Here is a 26,412-nt window from a genome sequence, read left to right on the forward strand (position 1 = left end):
TATCGAGAAGAACCAGTACGATTTCAGTGTCTGTGCATAAGAAAGTTTTGGTTAAAGATTAAAACTTTGCAGATAAGTTTTGTCTCAATCATAACACATCTTTTCATTTGGAAAATAAATATTTTGATCTGGAGATTAATTTTGTCATATTCAGCTTGAAGAAATCCAGATGGGGAATGTGCTCCTAGATTACTTGTTTTAGACAAAAAACAGTAAGGGGTTCAGTGTTAAGTTTCTGCTAGTATCCCTGATTCTCATTGATTGGCTTTGGTGTAGGGGGGCTGAAAGGGGTGAGACCCAAGTCTTTGGACAATGGGAGAACTTGGGGTTATTTTATCCAATTCCTGGTTTGGATTTGGATAGAACAACACTCCAAGGGAAAAAAAAAAAAAAAAGGGATAAACAGGCACTGGTAGGCATGAGTTACAGATGGCATAAGGTCTGGAGATTTGTCCTGAGCATGTATGCTTATTTCAGGAGGCCCTATAAAAAAGGGATCTTGCATGACATGCCTTTATTAGAATCAGGCACAGCCTGGTGAAGTTGCCAGGGACAACATGGTTAACGTTATGTCATAATTAAAACCCAGATGCTTCTTGGATTAAATAGCTGTGCCTTCCTACCAGTGGTGGTGGCAACAGCAGACTGTTCACTTAAACACTGTTGGACTCCGTGTCTGGGCCAGTGACCACACAAATAATCCACCTTGTTTAGATACCTGTGACCATAACAGTCCTGATGCAGGCAGCACTGAGCTCTTCCAGGACAGGTTTTGTCTCCCTCTTTAATCGATTCTCCATTATCAGCAGACCCAGGAATGTCAGATCAGATTCTACCTCCTCCCTAACAGTCAAAAAGAGACAGACAGATTTTATTATTTATTTTGCCTTTATCACCACTGGATTTGGTGATATCCAGTTATAACTATCAACCATCCTACCTAACTCAAAAGAATTAAAATAATTTGTCTATTTTCTGCAGCCTCAGGATGTCTGTCTTTTGTGGTGCTACTTCAATAACAGCAGTATTAATTCAGTATCAGCACCCCGAATTTTCTGCAGGACTCCCAAGCTGTAGTGGTCTGATTTGGAAAGTTCCTGCACACTAGACCTTCTCATTTGAGGGCTGTACCTCAAAGAAACACACCTTAGTCAACCTATCTGCTCCTCTTGACAGTCGGACCTGAGCAAACAGTATGTGGCAACTCCGATTCTGTTTTGCCCTACATTTTTCTTTTCAAGTTTTGCTATTTCTTTTTTACAATCAAACACATACAGCTGAGAACATAATTTTTTGAACAGAACACCATCCCTGAGTCATGAACTAGAGGTCTCTCAGGGACACAGGTTGACTCTCAAGAATCTGAAAAGAAGAAAAGCTTTCAAGCACTTATTTTAGCCACCGGGGAGAAGGTGATGCCAAACACTTGCATGGCAGTCAGAATAGCTGAGCCAGGTGGTGCCTGAATAGCCATTGCTTTCACTGCAGATCTTGTGTTCAACCAGCAGCTTTCTCCTTTTCTAGCAGCATAAGCATCACACATGCTGTAACTGCACACACAACTGCAAAATCTGGGCCATTTCACACACATTTGCTCGTTGGGTTGGATAGGTCTGTTATGACACCTATCACATGAGTTAAGCAACCACTTGCACTCTGCCTCAGAGTTATTGGCCCTTTCAGCAAAGCAAAAAACCCTGTGAAAAAGCAAGTGAACCTCACCTGGATTAGGATCTGCAGCTAGTAAAGAGAGAGGACAGCAGATGCTCAGTAAATGCAGATATTTCAGAAGTGGTATTTCTGGAGCATCACAGGCAAAAGCAAAAGGGATTTGGGAAAAACTATATGGATTCATGTGTGAGTGTTCTTTTGTGAGGCTTGTGAAAAACAAATACCATAAGCATAATAGAAGAATTTGTTGAATTCTTTAGAAACTAAAGAGGGCTAAAGCTAGAAAGCTAAATGATTGGACCAACACAACAGCAGAAGATAGTTTCTGACTTTGACTGGGATATAGAACAGTAATGGGGGTCATCTGCTCCCTTTGGTTAATCAAAGAGCATGATAATTTAATTTTTTTTTTTAAAGGACTTCAGCTGAAAGCCTGGATAAATCTTCATGCAGACTGGTGGAAATGATGGAAGCAGTGGAGTGTACTAGTCTGCAGTGTAATAGAGTTATGCTTCCTATGTTAATCCAAAGTTTAAAAAGTTGAGAAATGTGCAAGAATTCTGGGCATGTGCTACAAGAGTGCCCTCTATCTATTCTCAGACATTTATAAAGATTTAAATCATATTCCCTCCAGCCTGAATCTAACAAACCTCTGTACTACACCCTCTTCTTGGCAGGGGTGAGGTGGTGATGGTGCCATGTGAGGCACCACTGGCCCATGGCTGAATGTGGCTAGAAACAGTGCCCTGTGACTTACCTTGTGAGAGCAGCAGGCTGCTTCCCTGCCTGGAGAGATTTATAGGCCAGCCCAATGACTCTAAAGCCCTGCGCTGTGTAGAGCAGGAGCTTGCTTTCAAAGTTTGATGGGACTGTACAAAAGAGGAAAAGACAGTTTAGCACAGCATTTAACTGCATTCTAGCAAAACCAAGCCTTGGAGCAGGGAAGGTTTATGTCTGTGGGAAAGTTCTATGTAGATATAGAGTCTATATAGAGTCTATATATAGTCTATATAGAGTCAATAGCCAAGCTCATCAAGGAAAGGTGCTGAAATGAATCTTCTTCAATAAGAAAATCATTGCCTCTCCTTTATAATTTTGAACTTAGGTCCTAAACTATTCTGCAAAGACTTTCTTCCAGGGTGTCACAAAGGATCTGTGCTTCTCTAGTTGCACTCCCCAGATTTGGAGAAAAAAAGAAAACTTTTTTGAGGGGGCACAGACCTATAGACAACTTTTCCAAATATCTATTCTGGCAGAGTCTGTACCTCTTGCACAGGAGTTGGTAGTTACTTTCATCTTTCAGCAATCCTTTGTTGAGAAGGCTGTGTGACAGCTTAGCCTTAGATTTGGAGTACAAAAGAGACTTTTCAGGTTGAAATCTTAGACGCAGAAATCTCATTTGGACCTTCCATGTCATTGCACTATCAAAAATCACTTATACATATGTGTCTCTAGGAAGCATTTATATAGTTACCTGTTTCTGCTCTACACAGCATGGCTACTGTTTCTGGAGCTCCTTTTATGAAGGCCTGTGGCTCCCCACCAATTTCCTGGGCAATGACAGACATTCTTTGCAAGGCTGAGGAAAATGGAAACTGATGTAAGATGGTAACTCCTTCCACTGGGGCCTAGGAGAAAAGCAAGTGGATTACACACTGCAGCAAGGATTTTAAACTCAGACCAAAGGATTTTAGATCTGTTCTTTTGGCCATAGAAAGAAGCTAAACTTGTATAGGGGGCTAATTTGTTACACTTAGAAATTACTGGTATATTAAAATGAGATTAAATTTGTACAGAAATATTTAGCTTAAGCAGGAGGAAAAGTTCACTGACAGTTTCAGGAGTCTATTAAATGTAATTTACTGAAAGGAATTCACTAGTCCTTTTCCTTTAGTAAGGCTCTGTTAGATCTTACACTGGTCTTGCAAAAGGAAAATGGTTGTCTGAAAGTGTCCCAGCAGTATATGTCACCAGTAAGGGTCTGACATCAAACACCAGACTCCATTGCATTCTCCTCTCAGCTGAATTTGGATTGAGTCTCAAGCCACCAGGATAGGCAAATCCCTGATCTGGACAACCTCTAATCCAGCATCCCCCAGGTTCTGGTGTTACCAGCAAGCTCCCCCAGGCATCTGTAATCAGAGAGAGCAAGGCAATCTCTCTGCAGGCACTACAGGAAAGACAAAGTGGGGACACACAAGGACACCCAAGATTTCCTGTACTGAAAGGGAACCCTCACACTGACAGTCTATCATGGATGTGAATCTTGCAAATAGCTTACAGTGGTGGCTTTAGGTCCAGGTCTAACAACTGTGGCATATGTGGATCCTTGACCTTCAGTCTGGTGTCCACTGGAATCATCTATCACCTGTGCATTGAAAGACAAAAATATTTCAGACTGTAATACCGTTATAGCTGAAAGGAACCTCAAGGATCCATTTAGAGTATTTTCTTCCCTCTAAACAAAGTATCTTATTCATTCCTGGGAGGGGTCTGTCTGATGTCAAGCTATAAACTTCCAATAATGGAAAATCCACTGCCTTTCTTAGCAATCAAATGGAAAGCTTCACCAGGTTCACTAAGACACTGCTGTATTCTTGCACAGCAAATAGATTATGTCCTCTCACTGACAGTAATTCCTCTATTCATTGCAACACATGAATAAATAAACAAAAATCTTTAGATATAACATGGACTCAATGAGAAAATAATACACAAGAATTTGTATTATTGTAGAAAGCTCTGCTCTTCAAGTATTTCACAAACCATCTGCATTTTTATATCATCACAAAATGATTGTAAGGAACAAAATTATTTTTTGGTGTCAAAAGACACTCAATTATTCCTGTTTCACAGGAATTATTTAACAGAATTCCTGATTAATTTGTAACTTTGATGGGTGCCTGCCTAAAGCTGAGATGGCAAGGTGTTCTCCCTGTGGTCTGAATAACAACAAAGCACAGCTTTACCCAGTTAGTGGCCTCGAACATTTTCACATCCAGTGGGTCTCCTTGGATCTTGCCTTCCCAAACAATTAATGAATGACAAACTGCCATTGCTTTGAACATTGGACCCCAAGGCAAGCTGTGGTCTGCAGGGAAACTGAGAATGTTCTGAAAGCTAAAGCAAAAGAGAACATAAAAGTTACTACCTGAGAACACCAAACAACATAAGACTAATAGAGAAAGAATCCTAAATTAGGGGCAGTTAAAGTCCCATTCTGAGATCAGACCACAAGGATGTTCTAGGGAATTGTCCTCCCCCATAAACCACTTTTCATGCACCTACTAAAGCTGGGATACACATGCTTAGAACAGGTGTGTTCTGTCTAGCTGGCATGGAGAGAGGAACAGATTATTATAAAATATCTTCCTTGAGGCTTGTGCAAGGACTCAAGTTCTGAAGCTGATACAAGTTTGAGCAACTCTGCATGCACATTTCTGGGAATGTAAATGGGCAAAATCAAGGCCACTGAAAGAACAGAGTGTCAATCTTGTGGGTAGCAGTGACTTCCTGTCATAAAGGGTTGGGATTACATTGCAGATTTGAGATCTAACCCAGCCTGTCTACTGCAGACTCTCTGCCTGGACACACTGTGCCAAATGCTGACAACAGTGGCTGCATCTTCTCATGTAGAGCATGATGTCTGCCATAAGGCAAACAACTCATTTGCCAGAAGCTATAGAAATTAAATTAAAAATCTAAACATGGGGAACTTCAAACTCTTTAACATGACTTGTCTTTCAGATTTGTTCATATATCTAGTAGGAGAATCCAATCACTATCCCACCAAATTTAGATGCCATTGGTGTGTCAAGGAGCCTTACCAGTTTCTTTCAGAGGGCAGCAAGCCCCAAAGATCCAGGCCATCTTCTGTTAAGGTGCCAGTCTAAGTTAAAATGTACATTTAAATTAACTTCCCACATGCAAGCTCCAAGAAGAATAAAAAGCAAGACTTATTTTAAGAAATTACTGTCCAAAAAATGCCAGCACAGAGCAAAAGGGCTACCAGACAATTTCTAGATTCCAAGAAAAACAATAATTTGCCACAGCTTCTGCTCAGACAACAAAAACGTAATTACACAGCATTGGTCAGTGTATTTCTAAAATACAATGGAAATGCTCTGTCAAACCCCATTCTCCCATCCCCAGCTCAGCTCCCATCACCAATGAGGGCATAATCACCACACAGCCATTACTTTGTCAAAGCAGAAAAGATTCAGCTGTCCACACATGTTGATCCTCTGTGGACTGATGCAAAAGATGCCCTTTTTCTTCAGCCTCTGCTGGGTGTAAATTATTCCTGTTGTCAAGGCAGCTGGCAGAGCTGGTGGGACAGCAATAGTGATAACATCCAAAGCCTTCTTCACCACTTCTCCTGTCTCCTCCTGACATAATAACAAAGACAGTTATCAGGAAGAGAATGGCAAGGAGTGCTGCTAGCACTGAGTATAGACCTCCTCATCCCTCCTCCTCTCCACTGCAGGTGCTCCAGGCTATTCTGTTTTCTGCCCATGGTCCATCATGTATTCATCTCCATAAGAAATTAATTGGCTTGATTTAACCAGAGGCTTTGAAGCCTCATCACTGCTAAAGAGAACCCTCCAGGCCTTCATTCATTCTCTACGCAAACAAACCTGCCAGGTAGAGTTCCCAGCCTCCTGCAAAACACATGTGTTCAAACATGCCAGCTAGATTATTGCACCCTCAGTCAAACCCATTTTCCCATGACACAGCACACAGGAATCTGCTACTTATATGGGCATTCATCCAAATGCCTACAGGCACAGCTCTGAATTCCATGTTAAGGTGACAGGTGAGACATATGGGATGGTGCTGAAAAGGAGGGCAGGATGTATGAGCTAATGATTTCTTCTGACCCTATGTTCTAGGCATTGTGAAAGAAAATTGCTTTTACCTGCAGGGAGAGACATGCAAGTAACAGTTATATTTCTAAAAGCAATCTATAATTTGGGAGCTTAGAGGTCAGTGTAAAACCGACTGCCAGGATGCTGAGTGTGGGCACCGTTATTCTGGGCAGTTGATATCAGTGCTAAAGAACCAAATGTGTTTCAAATTGGGGTCCCAGAACTGAGACACCGCAAACTAAAGCAAATGTGCAGTTCAGAAAGACTTGCAAACTGTCACAGAGATCTACTATTACTACTTCTGAGCTTGGGACTTTGACTGTAAATCATGTTGCATTTGATGTGCTGAATTTCCATCATGTTCTGGTTCTCCCTTCACTGATAATGTCTCGGACCACAGAACACACCAGTTTGATAATATTTTGTATCTATTTTATGTTAGAATGAAGTACTTACCACCCACCTTTACATAAACACTCACAGAAGAGAAAGCATTTAGTACAGCTTGTGATTCAATTTTAAAAGATTGACAAGATAGTTTCAGCAGTTGAGATAAAATCAGCATGTATTTTACATATTACAATGGGGAAGTTAAAAAAAAAAAGGAGAAAAGCTGCAAAGCAGACACAAGAATGTGTTCTTAAACAAACTTTCTTTGATATCCTGAGGGGAAATAATCTTCTGAGCCAACTCATTGTAGATTATTCCCCAGGAAAAAAATTACACAAAAGCTGAATTACAGGATCAACCTTGCAACTCAGGACTTGGACTTTATATTGGCTCATAATTATCACACCATTAAATGGTTTCTTGAAAGCTCCCGAAGAAGCTGTAAACCAATTAGGCTTTAAAACTTGCAGAACTACTGTTTACTGGTTATCTCCCTTCCACCACCCCACCCTGCCCAGATGACTATACAAAGATACAAGAGAAAAAGACAGAAGGGAGTTCTTTGTAATATCAGTAATTTTCAATGATCTCTGTTTATACTTGTACTGCTCAGGGCTCTGTAACATGGGAGAAAGGTGGCCAAAGGGGTGGCCAATGATCTCTAAGACAAAACTAGTACAGGAAGCAGCGAATAGAAAGCAGATACTTGCTACTTTTCTAAAACAAAACCTACAGTGCCTTCAGTGATTCAAACAGCAATTCTAAAAACATTTTGCCCAGTAGCTAATGAAAGTATGGGAGTCATTGCCACCAGTGCTGTCCGGTCCAAGACTCAGATGAATTCAGAAATACCTTAAACCACACTCTAGGAGATTTGCAGTGACTGTTACAGCTAAAGGATCCAAACACAAAAGACAGCTTACTGAACTCTTAAACCTTTCTCTTCAAGAAGTTAGAAGACTATACCAGGTAAGAATTGCTCTATACTTGCCCTACTTCCTATTTAACATCAGCATTTAACACCAGCTACTTTCGGAGACAGCAGACAGGGATAGATGGGTCTTTGATCTAACTGAAACTTTTGGAAAGCTGCCTTTCACAATAACACATCAGCCTCTCTCCCATTTAACTCCTGACTCACTTGTACTTTTTCTAGGAATGTACAAAAACGTGCCACAAAAACCCTGTCAAAGGTTCTTACAGGGTACTGAGCTGCAGATAACACATGCAGGGCTGCACAGGATTTTCCAAGATCTCAGAAGAAATTATTACAGGGCAGAAGTAGGTTTGGCATCTTGAATTAAATGTATAAGAGTTCATGTACTGTTACCAATTCAATTGCATTGTAAAATGGACTCATGTACTAAGGTAAAAAGGAGAGTGACAAGGACTATTTTTTTATATATGAATGTTTAGGAAGTCACTCCAGTTGCAAATCTCCTGGATTTAGTAACTCACCCCATTAAGTGCAAATACACACACTGCGTAGATCATTCCAATGGCTGCAAATGCTATGAGGAACATCAGGAACCGAAGGGCATCTCTGTACAGCTTGAAGTTCATGGGTTTAGGGTAGAGAATGGACCTCACCAGATCCCCCTTGGCTGTGTTGAAACCTGGAAAGACAAATTGAAAGCATTCCAAGGGAAAAATGTTTCAAAAAATTCTCTGCAAGGAATGGGGGAGCTTCAAAATTATTCATAATCTCTGCAATTTATGAAAGAAGGCCCAGATGTTTCATTTTGGTGTAAGTGACCTTATCTGCAAAATACAGAAAAGAGTTATTATTGTCTTAGGGGTAGGATTTTTTCGACGTCTCAGAAGCAAAGAAAAATTCTTCTTTGTAATCATATGCTGGCAGTTTTTGTAGAAGTTATGGAAAGCAAACAGAAACAATGCATAGTAACTTAGCCACCCCGGGGTAATGATTCTCCATCTGACTGTTGTGAATACAGATTAGTGCCTTTAACGTGATGTGATTGGATACAGTGAGAAAAATCATGGAAGGAAAAGTGAACTGAAGTGTTGACTGACCAGTCCGCAGCACCACAGCTTTCACTACTCCTCTGTCATCTGCCTTGGTCTGGATGACCTCTGTTCCACAGAAGAGGACATGTTTTTTGTAATCCTCTGCACAGTACACTCTCCAGGGCTTGAGGTTATCAGCTTGAGGTAAGTGGGTCTTTGTTACTGGAATACTTTCTCCTAGAGAAGATTAGCTCAGATGAGGAAAACTGCAGTACACTTAATAACAGCCTGCAGACTTTCAAATAAGTACCTAGACATCTAGGCAGCAAGTTAAAGATATTTGCTAGAGAAACCAGTTTACAGAAATTTTACTTTACAAGTAAAATTTAGAAATTTTCTTTTCTAAAGGAAGGATGAGCTGTACCTGTCAGCATGCTTTCATTTACAGTGCACTGCCCGCTGACCAGGATGGCATCACAAGGCAAAAGGGTTTTGCCCTCTTTCAAAACCAGCATATCTCCAGGAACCAGATGGTGTGATTCCAGCTCTTGGAAACCTGTAAATTACATGTAATGCAAACTTTTGCTTCATCTATTTCTCTGTAGCAAGGGGAAAAAAATACAAGGAACTACTTGCTGAATAGATCATTAATTCTTTGTAATGGCTGATAACAAAGGACCACAGTAGGACCTAAATATACAACCTCCAATATTTAGAAAAGCCTAGGCATCAGTTCCAACTGTAGAATTCCTTCTTATCTCCCCAGGAGCCCAACCAATGGTTACTGCTCCAATGCACTGATCTAACTGAAGAACCTTGGATCTACATTTCTTACTTTAACTTCCTCTCTTTGGATTGTGCTCTAAATACCTTGACAATGAAAAGCCTTTGCATGGAGTAATTAGGTGGACTCACAGCCATTAATTAGCTATGTTGTTGGTTATGTCCGCACTGCTTTAAGAAAATTTACTTAGTTTCCCTAACAATTTTCTACTTAGGCTGAAGTCAGTTGTTAATATGTCTGATGTGCCACAACATATTTCTAACTCAAATTAACTTTGTGTGCAGATGTAAGTTAACTGAGCTGAGAAACAGAAGAGGAAAACTACTTTAGAATAAATTTGGTACTATACATGCTTGGGTTTGAAATAAATTGTTATGGAAACAAAACACATTTGAAAAAGAAGCATACAGGAGTCACCTTCCTTATTTCTGCAGACAGTGACCATGATGTTGTTATGAGCCTCAACCAGTCTGTGCAGTTTAATGGATTGCTATAAATTAAAGAAGAACACACAAAAGTGTTACATCTTACTTGCATGATGCAATTTGTCCACTAACAATTATTTCCTTTTCTTACTTGTGGTTATGAGAGCCTTCAGAAACTGGGGTCTGGCTCTACCAGGAACTACACAACCACTCAGAGAAAGAAACTCCCCACCCTAATTATGGAGAAGGTGTAACAAAATGTTACAAAGCAAAGCACTGGAATGGGGAAGGGAGGATGTGGGTAATGTACCACACAGATTATGATGACTAGGAGCCCAGGCCATTGCACCTGCACTACACAATGTCACAACACTAAACCTCTGAGTAAGTCTCATAGCACTGTGTGTGTGTTGTAACATCCTGGGCTTTCCCAGACATTAGAAGTAAATTCTCCTTGTGGAAAAAGGTGAGGTGTCTCACCTGTCTAAGATCATATACAGTCAAAAATACTGAGAGGAGAGACATGATTATGATGGCAATGGCATACTCCATGTAATCTTCAGCAAACCACAGACACACACTGAACAGCTGGAACACGTAAAATGGATTTAGGACCTGTTTGGAGAGACAGCAACAGTAAAGAGCTGGCCACATTCCAATGGCCCCAATATACCTAGACAGTCCAAGCTGTTAGAAAAGGGCTGCAATGAGAGATATTAAGTGTTGCGACCCCTGACCCCCTTGCTAATTTTCTTAGCAATGACGTTAGTTTAATCAGATGGGATGATTATGATGATTTCATGGAACAGCTTTAAACAGGATTTGAAAGAGAGGTGTGCTTGAAGAATGAGTAGAGGGAAGTTAAATCAGATATAGAATCAATTATATGCACACTTGGCCTCCCCAAGCAGCTTAGAATAGAAGCAACAGAAATTCTTAACCTCTTTGATGAGTAGTTTCCAAATAGGGATCACTGGAACATCAATCGTGTTTGGTCCACATATAACTCTCCTGTATGGGATAAAGATACATCATTTACAGGTAACATAGTGACAATTTTACTCAAGAAACTGCAGCTTTCAGAGAGTCCTGAGAGTTTGGATTAATCCCAGTTTAAAGGCTGGGAGTATCTTTCTTCAAGGAAAAGATAAAAAATTAAATGCCCTTACATGCTTATGTCAGAAAAGTTGACTGTACCAGTGCTATTTACTTACACAGACAAGAGGTGTAACACAACCTTTTAGGCAAATGTTTCCATCACGGAAAAATTGCTTTGAAACACCATAAACAAAGGAATTCTGCATCTAAAACTAAGTGATCCAAAACCAAATAATTTTGCAAAAAATTAAGGGTGATTGGAACCCTTAAGATTTGACATGAGCTAGGGTCAGGAGCTGGATTTTCAATATTCAGTCAACTGAAGATCATTTCTCTATTTAGCAGTTTTATGAATACATATTCTGTAACTTGCCTTATGATACAGTGGTTTATGAGAATAAATTCAATGACCAGAACTAGTCGATTTGGAGCCCCAGTGAAGAAGCGAACACATAACTTTTATGCACTCTTTCACAGAGACTTACTCCAAATAAGAACTGCTTAAAGTTTGTTACAGGACATAGTTATTTCCTGATTGAGAACAGTAACAGTGATGAATACTGAGACATTTCAAAAACTTTGAGAAGGAATACAAAACATTCTCCTGCCCTTTTCATTCAATATTTTCATGCATGGCCATTTAATCTAAAATTATGTGCATATTAATAAATAAACAAGAAACTCCTGGGAAGTGCACCAACAGCAGTAAAATAACATCTCTTTGAAATCCATAGGTTGAGTACTCATGTTTTAAAATGTGTACCTGACATTCTGTTCATTGCAGGTGAGACCAGAACCAAATTTGTCATGTATAGCTGAGCAAGTGTGGTGGTCTTCTAGGACTCTAAAACAGAAAGGGAGTGTTTTCCTCAGGACATTATTCACAAAGAAGCTCGAATTCCTCAAAAACTTGTGGAACCAGCACAGTGAACTCACCCAACTTTCTGGAACTGTTTTGCATAGATATTCCAGACATAGCGGATTTTTTGTACTTGGATAGTTTTCACCTGCAAAACGAAAAATGGACAACAATACAGGCAACACAGCAAACAAAATTACTCCCAGACCTGCTTACAGAGCTCAGCTAGGCATCCTCGCTGGGGTCAAATACAGATAAAGCAAATTATATGGGGGAGGCCAAGGGGGGAGAGAAGACAGGATTGCATACACTGACTCCCTAGTTGAATTATAGATTAGGGTCCTCACCTCAGTGCAAGTTCCATAAGCTTTACAGACTTTTATGTCAAGCAAGTATAAAGCAGTGTTCTTTCCGAAGAAATGAACAGTCTTCACCCTGATTTCACAGAATGAAGGTAAGGGATCACTGATGCGACTGTGAGTACAAAGGCAGCTGCAAAATCCTGTCTTCAACCAACAGCTCCCTTGTCTTCTGTCTGGCTTTGGGGAAAGCAGGGGGCTTTGGGCCATTTCCAGGCATAGTGCTGAGTCCTTCAGCTAAACAGATGTGCCAACAGACAAGAAAGGCCATCCCAGGATACTGAGTCACTGCTAATGCTAAGCCCTTGCAGAGCAGTTATCCATTAGGAATACACGCTGTCATTTATAACTTGCAAGAGGAGTTTGTCCTGTCCTGTGCAACAATAACAAAGCCTATTACAGATAATGGCACTTCCTATCAGCTGGCAGAAGGCAGGGCTATACACCTGTACACATCAGTGATAAAGAAATCAGCTCCAGGGAACTCTCCCGGCCCAGTGCAATAAGCATTATTATAGACCAATGAAATCTAGACTCATCTCATCCACTGACTCAAAACGGAGCTATAACCACAGTCATTAACTTAACAAGAGGTATGGAGTTAGGATTTCATGCAATAGGAGCTGCAGTAGCTGCAATGCTAAAAACTGGAGTTGCAAGTGAGGGACTCAGCTCTCTGTCAGAAGAGGTCCTTGGACAGCTCTTGAACACTATACACAACTCTGGACACAGGTAGCTTAAATGGCAGAAATGCTTTATAATTTACTTAGAAGTAGGGGATTTTGGTTTGCTAGGGAAGGATTAAACTGTTTTCTCTTTACTGCTTTGAAGTCTGGTCTTTTCTATCTAGATGTTTTGATTTGTATGAAAGTGGTGTTCAAAGGGCCTATAATTTGAGGCTCTATTTGGCTTTTTTTATGTTACTAATTTGATCCTCTGAAGAATGTCACAGACCAGTCTCCGCTTTCTTCATACTGTGCCAGTTGATTAAACTAGTTGGCACTAAATGTTCCTATGTACATTAATATATGTCCACAGCAGTAATAGCAACAGCTTTGCTCAACTAAATTTAGGTTTATAATGAAAATATTTACTAAAAATTCTTGTTGATATAAATGGAAATGCTAGTAAGTTCGAAATTTATTTCTTGAAAGAGAAAATAGCTCTTTTATGGATTCCTCAGTGCAGTGCCCTAGTATCTACAATGAAGAGCCAGATATTAGCACATGTATCATTTTTCATTCCTATTTCTCACACAAACATAATATGTAATGCTAAGCAAGACACATAACTGAACTGTCTGGTACTTGTTCTAGACACGGAATAATTACATTTACTCAGCTCATGAGGGACATTGAGATCTGCTTGGATCAATCGTCTACCTTCTCCCCAGTGCATCACTGGGATGTCAAATCTATGGAACTGGCAGAGACCAGGATACATTTTTGCAAGAACAGTGAACAGTGACTCCTGTTAAACTGACTCCAGCAAATGTACTTTGAAGCAAAAAGGCAAGGAAAGGCAAGGAAAGGCAAGGAAAGGCAAGGAAAGGCAAGGAAAGGCAAGGAAAGGCAAGGAAAGGCAAGGAAAGGCAAGGAAAGGCAAGGAAAGGCAAGGAAAGGCAAGGAAAGGCAAGGAAGCAAAATGTTTTGATAAAACATTTCTGGAAACATTGATGCAGCTCAGGCATTTTTCTGTTCTATTCCCCATCAGCTGCATTCATCCCTGTTTCCATGTTACTGTGGCAGCTGCCTTCAGTCCTGCACAGTCTCCTTTCAGACCCACAGTCACCCCTAAATCCCCTGAGTCCCATGCCAGAATGATTTTTTAATTTGGAACTGTGATTCTTCACTGCCAATCCCAGTCTCCTGAAACTCTCCTACTTATAACAAAGGTTTTCTCTCAGAAATAGTGAGAATTCTCTTTTCATAACCCTCCTCAGAATAAGAGAGGATTTTTACAGAGGTGACTACAGTTGAGTACAGTTCTCTTCTTTCCACAGCTCACTGTATTCCTCAAGCTGCAAGATTCTTAGCTGGATATGTTTCACAACTCACTTTCACTCCATGAAGCATGGCTGAGACTTGCCATAATCTCCCAGATGCTGCAGGGAATACTTTACTTACTTGCAAACTTGGCTTCATTATGGCTTTGCTGAAGATTGAGTCTTCCTCAGTGTCTGGATAATCTGATCTACTTTTGATAAATGATGACACAGAGATCCATGTCACAGTCTTACGAGAATAAATCCGAAAATCATCCTAAATGGTTATAGAAGACAAGTGTCACAATTCGCCCCAAAACTAGACCCAACTCACTTTCACCCTGGAGTGAATGATCACATTAGCCTTTCTAGAGCCTGACTTTTTTTAAGGATTAATCAACAGAAGCCTCCCAACACTTGTGACTGGTAGAAAAATCATTAGAATAGGAACAAAACCACCGTCCTGTCAAAATGTGAGTACTGCAAATACTTCAGTGACCACAGATCTGGTGTTTGTCTGATAAGGATGGAATGTGAACACCCAGGTCAAGATCTAGGACAGGCAAACAGCACAGGACAATCTGAGATGCAGTGACCATACTGTAAAGGGAAGATCAAAAGGAACACAGCACTGTGCTGCAAAATGGATGTTTAGTGCCAGTACCTCTACACAGCCACTCCTGAGCTAATACTTCGTTGGAAGAAGTGTGTCAGCACTGTACCTTCCTTATGGCACCTTAGATAAGCTTTTACCGCAAACTGAGTTCATGACCTGTTTTTTATAAAGTAAACTGAACTGCCTGTTAACAAGTATTGGTAGTACAGTCTCAGAGATTAGAGAAACTACTGTAGTAGGTATGCTAAGTTTCAGTCCCAAACATGGAACTACATGCATTAAAGCCAGCCATGAGACTGACTTACATTCTGTGTGTAAGCAGTTTTGTAGTTGTGAAACTTCAATTGGAAACGGGAACAGTAAAAAAGATTTCTGTACCAAATATGAGTCCTTTGGAATAATTTAAGTGTTAAAAAAAGAACTTTAATAATGTTTATGTCACTTATTTATTCGCCCACTTTTCTTCTTAAACTGGTCTTTTGAGTAGAATAACATTTATTTTCTGATATTTATCTTTAATTTAGATTTCAGAATGAGTAGGCATTGGGATGCAGATAGAGATGGGAAGCAGTGAATAACACAGGTGCTCATTATTTGAACTAAAGTGAATCAAAATTCAATAACAAAAGTGAGTTAATAGGCTCTTATATTGCAATTGCAGAGATAATGATGACTTAAGAATGAAGGTTTTATGTGAAGCAAAAGATAATTCCAAGGATGAAGCTGATGAGATTACTTGTATCCTCATTAGCCATCACATTTGAGAACTGATATAATCAGAATGTAGCAAAACAAAACAAAACAGTCATTTTAACACAAAGAATCATGAAGGAAATCTGAAATTTTCAAGCACCCAGAGCATACTTTGAGAAAGCTTCTTGATAACAAGAACTTACAATATGATTCAATTCCCGTTTAATTACACAAAGGATCCATTAAAAACTCATTTATTTGAAAAGTGCTTGGCATGGCACTTGTTTTTAAAATTACACACAAGAATAGGTAATTAAAAATGCAAACTGAATTGAAGATTAAAAAGGGATATTAACCCTAACATGATATATTTAAAAAAAGAAAAAACATACCTCCAGACTATTAGGATGCAGATTGTCTCATTATAAAGAATTCAACAGGCAGATCAGTGGTTTTCAAAGCCTGAGATTTTAACTGCATGCTGCTCTGCTCATTTAAGAAGACAGCTCAAACACAGAGGCAGCAAGTGATCCATTTTGCAATTGCAAACATTGAAAATGCCATTGTTCAGGAATCTTTGAAGCAGAACAAATCAAATTTCTGGAAGTAAACCAACCCTGCCACCTCCTGGAATATTCAGCCTCAGCTAGGATTCAGAACAAAGTCTCAGTTTGCTTCTTTTAGTGTTGCAGTAGCTTCCATGAAATAAAACCAGGGTTTGTATATGTTGCAGTGCTTCAGTACATTCCACAACAGATAGAGACCTGCATTAGGAAACTACTGGCAAAACATAACAGCTCTGAAAGCATTAGCTGTAGGATTGCAAGGTTATTGGACATGGGGGATTGCAAGGTTATTGGACATGGGGAAGGGCTGATGGAAATGGAAACATAGAGCCAAGAAAACAGGAAGTTTGCCCTCATCCGTGTACTGATCCCCCATGACACACTGCTGGACACAGCTGGGGACAGTGCTAGACAAATGTTTAATTTGGCCCATTAGATAAATTTTGGAAGAGCGGGACATCTTTGCCAGAACAGCCAAGTGAGGGAAAAAGGATCTGCTGGATACTGCCAAACAAACAGATGCTTTAGAATCTGCAGCACAAGGCTACAATATAGAAAACACAGGGATGGTAGAAGGGAGGAGGAAGGACTGAGAACAAGACACAGTCTTGAAACCACAGATATTACAGGTTTTATCACCCCAATGTCTTTCATCTTGTCTGATCAGCTATTACCTGCCATTCCCATCATCATCATACACGTAATTTGTGGAATACTTGAAAGCTCTCTAGATCAACAATGGTACACGTAAGGTATTATTGCAGGAAACCAGCACTGTAAGAGATTCCAGCTAACTGAATACCTTACAGTTAAGTCCCCTTCCAAATAGCTACATACTAGGGACTAATTTAAAGATTAAAGTAGGCACCTACTGTTGTTCTAAGCAGAACAGTATCCGCTTCTTCCAAGCTGCATCGGATGCAGTTTACCCACACATGCCACTCTGGCTTCCAGTAAAACAGCAGCCTCAGAGCCCCACAGGACAAGATGTATCCAGCAATGCACAGGGCCTTTCGGCAGCCTTGAGTTTTGTAGCCAAATATGTCCTGTACAGGAAAGAGAAGGGAAAAATCATTACTATTTCTCCTAAAGAAATGCCTGGAATACTATACCTTCCCATCATTCACTGCTCTCCCATAGGTACTGTTAGGTATAGTAATGTGAAAAAACAAGTCATAGAACTGGTATTTGGCTGCTTTACATGTCTTAAACATGACTACCAAAAACTTGCATCTTCAACAGAACTTTTCATCCACCTCACAAAATCCAGATTTCTGTACCCTGACCACTATTTTTACATAATTGTGAAACTCGACATGAGACTCTGTTTTGTGTGTGCATGAGCAGGAACAATAACAAAATTTAGAGGTTCAAACCTTTATTCCAAGTCAGGAATGCAGATTTGATGGTCAGGTTTGTTAAAGTCCTTGGGCGACACAGCTGAAGAGTTTAACTACATCTGCACCAGAGGATGGTGAGTGATCAGTGCAGAGCTGCTGCAGCAGCTGAGGTATGTTCAGCACCAGAAGCACTGCTGCTGCCTTGCCCTAGCAGTGATCTGCACTAATGCACCCACACTTCAGAGACTCACCAATGTCTCTGCCTAGTGCTGAATGTCACTCTGCCTGCACCAGCTGGAGCTGCTGTGCACAACTTGGCACAGACACAGTCTTTGTAGCTGTTCCAATCTGTCATGACAGCTCCAGTACGGGCATTTTGGAGCTTGCCAATGTGCCATTGGCCTAACATCCAATGATAATAATAATAATAATAATAATAATAATAATAATAATAACTGTTAGTAAGAACATGTAATGAACGCTTGCAGAATGCTCTACATGTTCAGAGGGCCAAAGGAAGGAAGCTGCTCATTTTAGTTGTATGAGTAGGTGTTATTATTCCATTTTTAAAGCTGGGGAAATTGTTACAGTGAGGCTAGGTGACTTGCCCAAAAGATCAAAGAGATGTCTGTCAGCTTTACATTTCAAGAGCTGTAGGTCTTGGTACCATGGCCGAATTTCCTCTCAGTACTATTAGCAGGGACTTGGTAAACTGAAATGAAATGAAATGAAATGAAATGAAATGAAATGAAATGAAATGAAATGAAATATATGCAGTGAATTTATGGAAGAGATGCAGCCTGAGCCAAGATGAGAGATTCCATGGCTGCAATTATATCTGGTGACCAGGAGAATTTGCCAACATAAGGGTTAAGGTTCCTCAATCCCCTTCTTGTGAGTATATCTGCAGCAACTGTGCAATCTGCTTCGAGGATCAGATATCTGCAGCCACAGATATTGCAAGATTCATTTATAAGGTGAGAAGAAAAGGCACTGAAATTCTAAGGATGACTAATGCATAATTCCTGGTTCTGTGCTGCTGTCTTGGCTTGTTATGTGAAATGCAGGCCCTGCCCAGTGGTTCCACACGCTGCCTCGGCACACTTGCTCTGTGGCATTCTCCAAATGACAGACTGTCATCCTAGGCAATCTCCAAGAGGTTTCTAAGGGGAAGAAGTTGGCAACTGTAAGGAAAAGGTATGGTAAACAACACAGGGAAGTGGCCTGCACTGCACAGGACCTGGTTATACCACCTGTGAGATGCACACATAGCATTTTCAAAGGCTTCTGTAATCTCTGAGCAAAGCAGGAGAATAAAGCAACTCTGCAGCAGATAGAAGGAAGCCCATTTAGTACAGCAGACAGGCAAGGTTGCCAGGAGGTAGTTGGTGTGGGCAGTCATATCCTGTTAATATTCACATGCTCCTATATACAGGTAAAGGGTCTCCATTCAACCCTCTCTAGCTGTACTCTTAACAGAAACGTTAAAGAATCAGTGCCAGCACCAGCATACAGAATAGCACATAGGACAATGTGAATTTACTCTTCACAGCAATTGTTTACTAGCAAGATCCAGATGCTTGGATCCAGACTTCACAGCTTGTCAGCAAGCTTGTCTCCCAAGGAGACAGAGATGCGTAAGGGAAGAACAGTTAAAAGAACAAATACTGGTCCTCCAGTATATGGCTGGACCTGGAATAACTGGAATAATATTTTCAGATTGGGATGGGCATAAATATCAGGGTGGGGAGGAACAAGATAGCTGCCATGTGGAACTTGCTTCTGCCCATGAATCACTCCTTTAATTTTCAGGTTTTGTGCCTTATACCCAATGTCTGAGAAGTCAGCAAGGCTGTAGCTAACACAACTAAGAAAGGAGATGGTGGGTGCTGTGCATGTGACTGGCAGTCATTTGGGATCATCTTTTGTTAGCAGTGTTCTTCTCCACTGAAATGTTCAATGATTCCTCAAGCCTGATACAACAACATAACCACAGTGCTAGAACAGACTCTGTATTTCTCTGCCTAGGAAACCATGCACCAATATGTATCTGAGTCCCCCTATGCCTGCATATGTTTTAAGGCCTTTTTTTCCAGAATAGTTTGGACTCAAAAAGTGATTTGAATCCATAGATCCTGAGAGACTCCTCAAAACCAAGCATGCATCAGTATTCCTTATCTTGATAAACAGAAGGGAAGAAAACAAGGATAACAGCTCATCTGGGAAAAAGAAAGGCCACGCTCTTTAAGAGATCCATTACGCTGTGTGCTGGATCTTGCTGCTTCTCAAAAGGGACTTTCCTGAGACAGACACATAGAGGGATACAATTGATCTGTTCTGACCCTTCAAGGGCATGATTTGCTATGTGAACAGAGATGTTGGTTCAGGTTTGTTGGTTCCTGTCTCGATGAATGTGACATTTCTGAATACAGCTGTTCAGGAGTTCTACAGGGAGTAAGCTGGGAAAGAATAAACATCAGATGTTAACTGATGCGTCTGGATGTTCATGAAGAAATCTCTCATCAAAGCAAATAGTTTCCCATGGTTTGGAAATGTCTGGAACAGATTACCTGGGCCACATCACTGAGAAGTAAAGCTAGGCAGGGAAACAGACTGAGCTCCAACTTGACTTGTGCCAAAGTTCCCTGAGCCGGAACCTTTCAATGCTTAACTTCAGTACAGAATGTTCTGTTAGGTTGAGGAGTTTTTCCCGCCCCTATGCCTTCAGCTGGAAGGATTATAGCAATGAATGCTGCATTCATTAAAAAAAATTAATACTTGAATAACTCTTTGTTGAAACAGAAACTTCTCACTTGTCAAATAAGTCAAAATGAAATTCTTCAGAAGAATTCTCAAAACAATTATCTTCCACAAAAAAGATGAATATTAGACCCATAACAGAGGTATCCACAATGTTCATGAAGAAGGGAGAAACAGGCACACACATGATGCAGGTTTATTTAGCCACATGAATGACTTATAGTAATTAGGGTTTGGAAATTCTTCAAGCTTATTCAGGATTCACTCGGCCTCTACTACAGAGATCTCCAAGCAAATGCATGTCCACCACGGCAAACAATACTTTCAAGGCTGGCAGAAGTCCTGGTATTGATGGCACCAGTAAGAGCATGTCTGTTAGGTTAGTTTTATGTTGTTAAGAAAATAACTTTTGCTGTGTTTCATTTTGTTGTGTTGGTGCAGACACGCTTGTTTTGAAAAGGAGTCTGATGAATACAGATTTGCACCTTGACAACTTTTCTAATGCATGAGCAAGTTTTTAGCATTCAGCATATAAAAACACTTCACAGTCATATAATCTGAGTTCTTGAATGCACCAAACTAGGAGATGGTGGAAAACAAAGTGAAGATTAGCTATCTGTAAGACTCCAAAGGGCTTCTTATTATCTCAAAGGAGGTAACACGATCTACCAAATAGGCTATACAAATAGGTATACCAATAGGTATACAGTGTTCACCTCATCTGTATAGAATAATTTTTAATAAATTGTAGTGTATTGTAAAATTTTGTTTCCTCATCTGTTAACATCCCTTTTCTCTTGACACTTCCAACAGTCAGAGGAGTGACTGTAACAAAATGGTGACTTGTGAGTGAAGGGTCTAAGAAGGGGCCTGGATTATTGGACAGAAAAAGCTGCCAGACCTGCTCAGTTGGCAAAAAAAGGCTCTTAGCTGCTTTTACAATCACACAAAGCCAGCATTCAAGGGCTTATCACTCTAGTGTCCAGCAAGTCTTTGTTTCTTATGTTTAGAAGAAAAATTGCCTCTAACTGCCAGGTCATCTGCAAAGCAGCATTTAAATGCAAAAGTCAAACAAATTCAGACACCTTTTTCTTTGGTGGAAACAAAGCCTGTAGCTACCATCAGGGAGCCTAAACAGTAGCTGTGAATGATCATATTTCTGGCAACCTCAACACCAGGTACCCTATTATGAACAACCTGTTGCTATAACAACAGATAATAGGATTAGACTTGAAAGACTGGTTAAGATTCACAAGGAATTTAATATCTGAATCCCATTCTTACCAACCAGAATCTATTTCATCAGAGGTTTGTTCCTGTTCCCTCTGAAACCAGTTGCAACATTCACTATTTTAACTTTTAGCTTCTATTTCAATTTTAGAAGTTAAATTTTTCAAACTCAAAGTATATAAAATTCCATATCAGATTCCTTTCAGAATTTTAGCATCTCAAAGGAGGCAGACAGCTGCCAATATGCATAGGTAAACTGGGGTTCATCAGCTGACTGACCGCAGTTCTCCCATTCCTTCAGCCACAAGCAATGGGGGAACACATGCTGAAGACAGGCTTCTGGCAAATCCTTCCCGAAGTAATAGCCTGTTAAAGTCTATTACTATCTTTTGCACTGCAAGACTTAAGCTTCACACTTCAGCTTTTGTGCAAAGGGAATGGTTATTCCCAAACTGTGCAAAGAGGATCAAATTGGCAGAGGGCATAAAGCTGTGTTTCCCCTTCCTATTCCTATTCCACAGTAATGTATTTCTTCTCAAAAACATCTTCAAGCAGACTTTTCTGAAGGGAACCATACTATTATCCCTCTCTGAGGCAAGCTGCTGTGTCCACAGTGCTCTCACACTACTAAAATTTTCCTGATACTACAAATAGTTATGGAGAAAGAGACAGTTTATCTCATGCTCTGAATATATTTTGCCGAGTTTTAGCTGCATACCGAAAAGTGAACTTTCATTCAAGCAAATGTTCTGCAGCAATGTAAAGTAATCCCAAAGATATACACAAGGATATACAGGGTAGATTTCCTAAATCAGAGTGACTACTCTTAAATCCAGGACTATCAAGCATCTCAGCTGTGCTGGAAATACAAAAGAAAACTTGAAAGTATTTCTTCTCATTAGAGCTCCCTAAATTTCCTCAGCAAACTGGACAGCTGGTTCAACACAGGAAAGCATTGCACTTCCAGAGTTCAAATTAATTACTTGCATGCTTTCAGATTACTTGAACTATTCCACTGTGGAAGAACTGGCACTTGCACAGTGTCAGCTGTTACATTGTTAGACCAAGTGATCTGATCTTGTTTGAGAAGTCAAGAACTGCTTGTTAATAATTTGGTTCAGGTAGATTAAACTGACTGTTGAAAACAACATCAAACAATATTTTTAATGGATTTGAATTTTTAAAAAATATGTTGGCAAGGTCATGGCGATATTATGTTCCACTTCCAGTTGTTGTGGTTGTCAGTAATTTAAAATACACTATTTTAACAAAGAAAGAACCTCTGCATAATTCTCTTTAACTCATGTATTCTCCTTCACTCCTCTGCTTAAACACAGCCTTCTTTGTCTCTTTCTTCACAACTACTGTCACCTAGATATTACTTTCTTTTTTCTTCCACACAAATACATACACTAGCTGTTCTCTATTTCTGTACACATTGGGTTTTTTCTCATCCTCTTAGTACCTCACACATCCTCATGGATATCTTCCTCTATCTCATATTTTTTCTCCCTTACTTAAAGGTAAGAAATACACATGCATTCCTGCCTAATTTAGCACAATCTGGCTATAGTTTTAATTGCATTTACTACTTAAGTGCTTCACAAGTCTTTTTTCTTTGACTTCCACTTGGGAACCCCAGGTGAATGAGCACTGATCATGCTCACTGCAGGCATGGAGAGCATGGCAACTGCCAGACACTCTGGATTCACAGTGGGGACTCTGTGAACCACACTGAGACTCTGACTCACACTGGGCACATACAGCAGCTGTGCACATGGTGATCACAGCGAAGATCTGCTGATCACAGTACAGATCCCTGAGCACCAGATTCAGGACACGTGGGCTCAGTACAATACTGGTGAGAAACAAGAATGTCACTGGGATAACTGACTTCATACAAGCACAGCTTGGGCGTTGCAGTAGCACACAGCGGGAAGTGAACATTCAGGGTACAACAGTGTGACTGTACACAGCACCAGACAATCCACTTAGACCTAATTAGCTCAAACTCAATTCTGGCATTGCTGGTGACAGCAAAACAGGCTGTTTATAGTCCTAGAAGGACAGGGCAGGGTGGAGCAGAGACACAAACCCAGCAGCTGTTTGGAGCTGGGGAGCAGTGGCACATCAGCACCAGGGCTAGAGCCAGCAGCGGGGTGCTGCCAGCAGGTTTAGTAACTGGGCAGCAGAGCCAGTCGGGTTCTGCATTGCACGAGCTAATTAGTCCCCACCCTCGGAGGCAGTGCCTTGTGCTTCCTGCACTGCTCAGTTCTTGCTGCTGGGTGACTCTGTACTGCATTCTCCAGCACATCCCAGATTACCCAGGTCTGCATTACGCAAAATGTAGCATCTCCCTGGATGGCTGGGAGAGCTGTCTGAAAATCTATGTTTGTCTTTAGAGATAACTGGCGTCCATGTTTGCACACGAAACAGTCTCTTTCACGAGAACAGGAATCGCAATGAGGAGATTTTGAAGACTTCTCCAGGATTTCTGAAAGTGAACAGTTGTGTCAACTTCAAAGTGTCTGTGTTTCAATAGCTTTGCTGTCGCACACCCAGAAATACTGCAGGCACTCACAACAGAGCTCCAGTGGCTCTGCAGCACATGAATTTTGAGAAGCACTGCATTTACCAGATATGCCTAAGAATCGTTGTTGTACAGATGCATCATGGATCTAACATCTCCAGCAGAATCTCTAGAGGAACAGAATCCATGTGAATGACTGACTCATGACACACAGTAATGCCAAAACAGCTCCGAAGCACTGAATTCGCTTCAGTCATACACTGGCATTACTATTTAAGAGCAGTGCCATGCAGGAGACCAGATGTTTTGTGTAAACATAGGACTTACTTCCAGATGTTACAGAATGTATGCAGACACATTTCTCCCTGGGAAAGTCTGGAAAGATATATAGTAGTTCTGTATTTAGGAATCCCAGCTTCCGTCTGAGATAGTGTTGCCAACTCAACAGACTGCATTTGCCAGTAATTTATGCAAAACATAAGGCGTGTTTTTATGTTCTGAGGAAAGACAGTGTTTCCAGTTCTCTAACTGGAGCTGACCCTGGAGATTCAGCTGTCAAATGGATAGGAACACCACTCTGGCCCATCCCTCAAGCTCATATTAAACCACCTCCATCTAGATTTGTAATACCACATGAATAATCTGTTGAGCTATCCCCCGTTGGAGGGGATAACCAGCTAAATGCAATGGACACAACCAAACTTATTTTCTTTCTGCTAAAAAAAGAATTATATCCCTTTCTAACTGTATGTTTCTGCTGTGGAAACACCCCAACCAGTAACAACTCAATTACAGTCTGTAGCATTTTACTGCAGAACACATGCCACCTTCTGCTTCAAGCTGAGAAAGACCTAGATAGAGATACAACTCACCATCTCATTTTCTTCTCCCTGGTTAAGCTGTGCATAATGGTTCTTGGCAGGATCTTCCCCCATGAAATGATCCTCTGGAGACTTTCTAGAGCACCCTCAGGACAGGACTTCAGCATAGTGTGCTTGAAGTTCTACTTTGAGGAAGTGCTCCAAGTACACACCTTCCTTATAATTCTGATGATGTTTGAAGTAGGGAGCTCCTCCCTCTCTGGGGTTAGCAGGTAACACTTTATCCCTCCTCCCTCCTTTCTGTTGTTGGAGTTTTGCAATTGTGAGGGGTCATGCAGAATTCACTCCAACACAATGCAAGAAAGAAAAAGTTCAACTTTTGAAGTTAAACTTTGCCACAGTATGACTGCAGGGCATAACTCTGGTAGGTGCAAGCAAGTGCTGCTAGTATGACTCTTTTAGGGGTGGGCAAGAGGGGCGTATTTTTCTTCAAGAGATTATGGAATCACTGGAGACCAGGAGTGGGTCCAAATAAGAATCCAAATAGGCATTGCTGTTGTTAACACTCTTAGCAACCAGTCTGAACTAGGTGTCCAGCAGTGATCCCTATATATGCCGTGGAAAATAAATCAAGCTCTGGCACAGTAAAAAGGGGCCCCAGTTTGTGCAGGTGGATTTATGCACTGACTGCATGTCAGTATTCAGCCAAGTTGGATCTGTAACCAGGTCCTTTATCATTATTAAGAACATCCTCATAGAATGTCTTCTGATCTCACCATATAGCTTTGGGAGACACCACACCAAGTTATTCTGAAGTTATTTACTCACTCCTGGGGAAAACTGGAGTTTCACACTGATGTCAGTAACTGATGTCAGGTGTCTCTGACCTTTAAATCAGAGCCAAAAGGAAGCTGGCAGGAAAAACAACACCGAGGGTTGTACCACCTCCTTTTTTTTTTTTACTACTATTGAGCTGCATTTGTTGATTAGTCTTGTGATTCATTTCCATTTCACTACTATTTCCTTGTACTTTGCTACTTTTAAGAAGTTACACAAGAAATATTTTAGGAATGAGGTCAGGAAGGGCAAACCTGTTCTTCCACCAAATATGTTAAGAAAACTAAAATATTACTTCCAAGGTGACCGAAACAGATCAAAAGGTATCAAGTTGGTACCTACTCCTTAGCATTTTACTACCACGTGGCATGGACTTGTACAAGTCTTATCTCAAGCACCAGGAAAGTCCACTGCCTATCCTCCAGCAAGCAGGCTCAGAGAAACTGAAAGGAGAAAAATGCAGGGAACACAGAAGAGAAAATGAAGGAATTAGGTCAGTTAGTACAGATATGCACTTATGCACAGCACAGAACAGATGTGTTTGAAAATGCTAGTGATAAGCGCTGGAGTCAAGCTGTTCAGTTTTGACACCTACCACACTTCCAAAAGGAGC

The 26,412-nt window shown here is 40.6% G+C and overlaps 1 protein-coding gene across 4 annotated transcripts in view; it reads right to left on the minus strand.

Annotated features, from left to right (window-relative positions):
• Positions 1 to 26,412, minus strand: part of ATP13A4 (ATPase 13A4) — a 40,326-nt gene that overhangs the window by 11,883 nt on the left and 2,031 nt on the right. The window contains exons 1-18 of one of the 4 annotated variants that reach the window (XM_085069418.1): positions 25,014 to 25,170; positions 17,154 to 17,327; positions 14,549 to 14,683; positions 12,141 to 12,211; positions 11,968 to 12,048; positions 11,048 to 11,117; positions 10,587 to 10,721; positions 10,099 to 10,171; positions 9,322 to 9,453; positions 8,964 to 9,134; positions 8,388 to 8,545; positions 5,871 to 6,059; positions 5,499 to 5,560; positions 4,641 to 4,791; positions 3,953 to 4,039; positions 3,146 to 3,299; positions 2,429 to 2,540; positions 719 to 843 (exon numbers count right to left, since the gene is read on the minus strand). In XM_085069418.1, coding sequence (XP_084925544.1) covers positions 719 to 843; positions 2,429 to 2,540; positions 3,146 to 3,299; positions 3,953 to 4,039; positions 4,641 to 4,791; positions 5,499 to 5,560; positions 5,871 to 6,059; positions 8,388 to 8,545; positions 8,964 to 9,134; positions 9,322 to 9,453; positions 10,099 to 10,171; positions 10,587 to 10,721; positions 11,048 to 11,117; positions 11,968 to 12,048; positions 12,141 to 12,211; positions 14,549 to 14,683; positions 17,154 to 17,327; positions 25,014 to 25,076 — 2,143 coding nt within the window. In that variant the 5' untranslated portion in view covers positions 25,077 to 25,170. Of the gene's footprint in view, positions 1 to 718; positions 844 to 2,428; positions 2,541 to 3,145; positions 3,300 to 3,952; positions 4,040 to 4,640; positions 4,792 to 5,498; positions 5,561 to 5,870; positions 6,060 to 8,387; positions 8,546 to 8,963; positions 9,135 to 9,321; positions 9,454 to 10,098; positions 10,172 to 10,586; positions 10,722 to 11,047; positions 11,118 to 11,967; positions 12,049 to 12,140; positions 12,212 to 14,548; positions 14,684 to 17,153; positions 17,328 to 19,164; positions 19,253 to 25,013; positions 25,171 to 26,412 lie in introns of those variants that run through there. The other 3 variants (XM_085069420.1, XM_085069421.1, XM_085069419.1) reach the window with 3 other exon arrangements.

Source organism: Lichenostomus cassidix, chromosome 9, assembly GCF_008360975.1.
Source record: "Lichenostomus cassidix isolate B80296 chromosome 9, HeHo_3.0, whole genome shotgun sequence".
Classification (NCBI taxonomy): Eukaryota; Metazoa; Chordata; class Aves; order Passeriformes; family Meliphagidae; genus Lichenostomus; species Lichenostomus cassidix.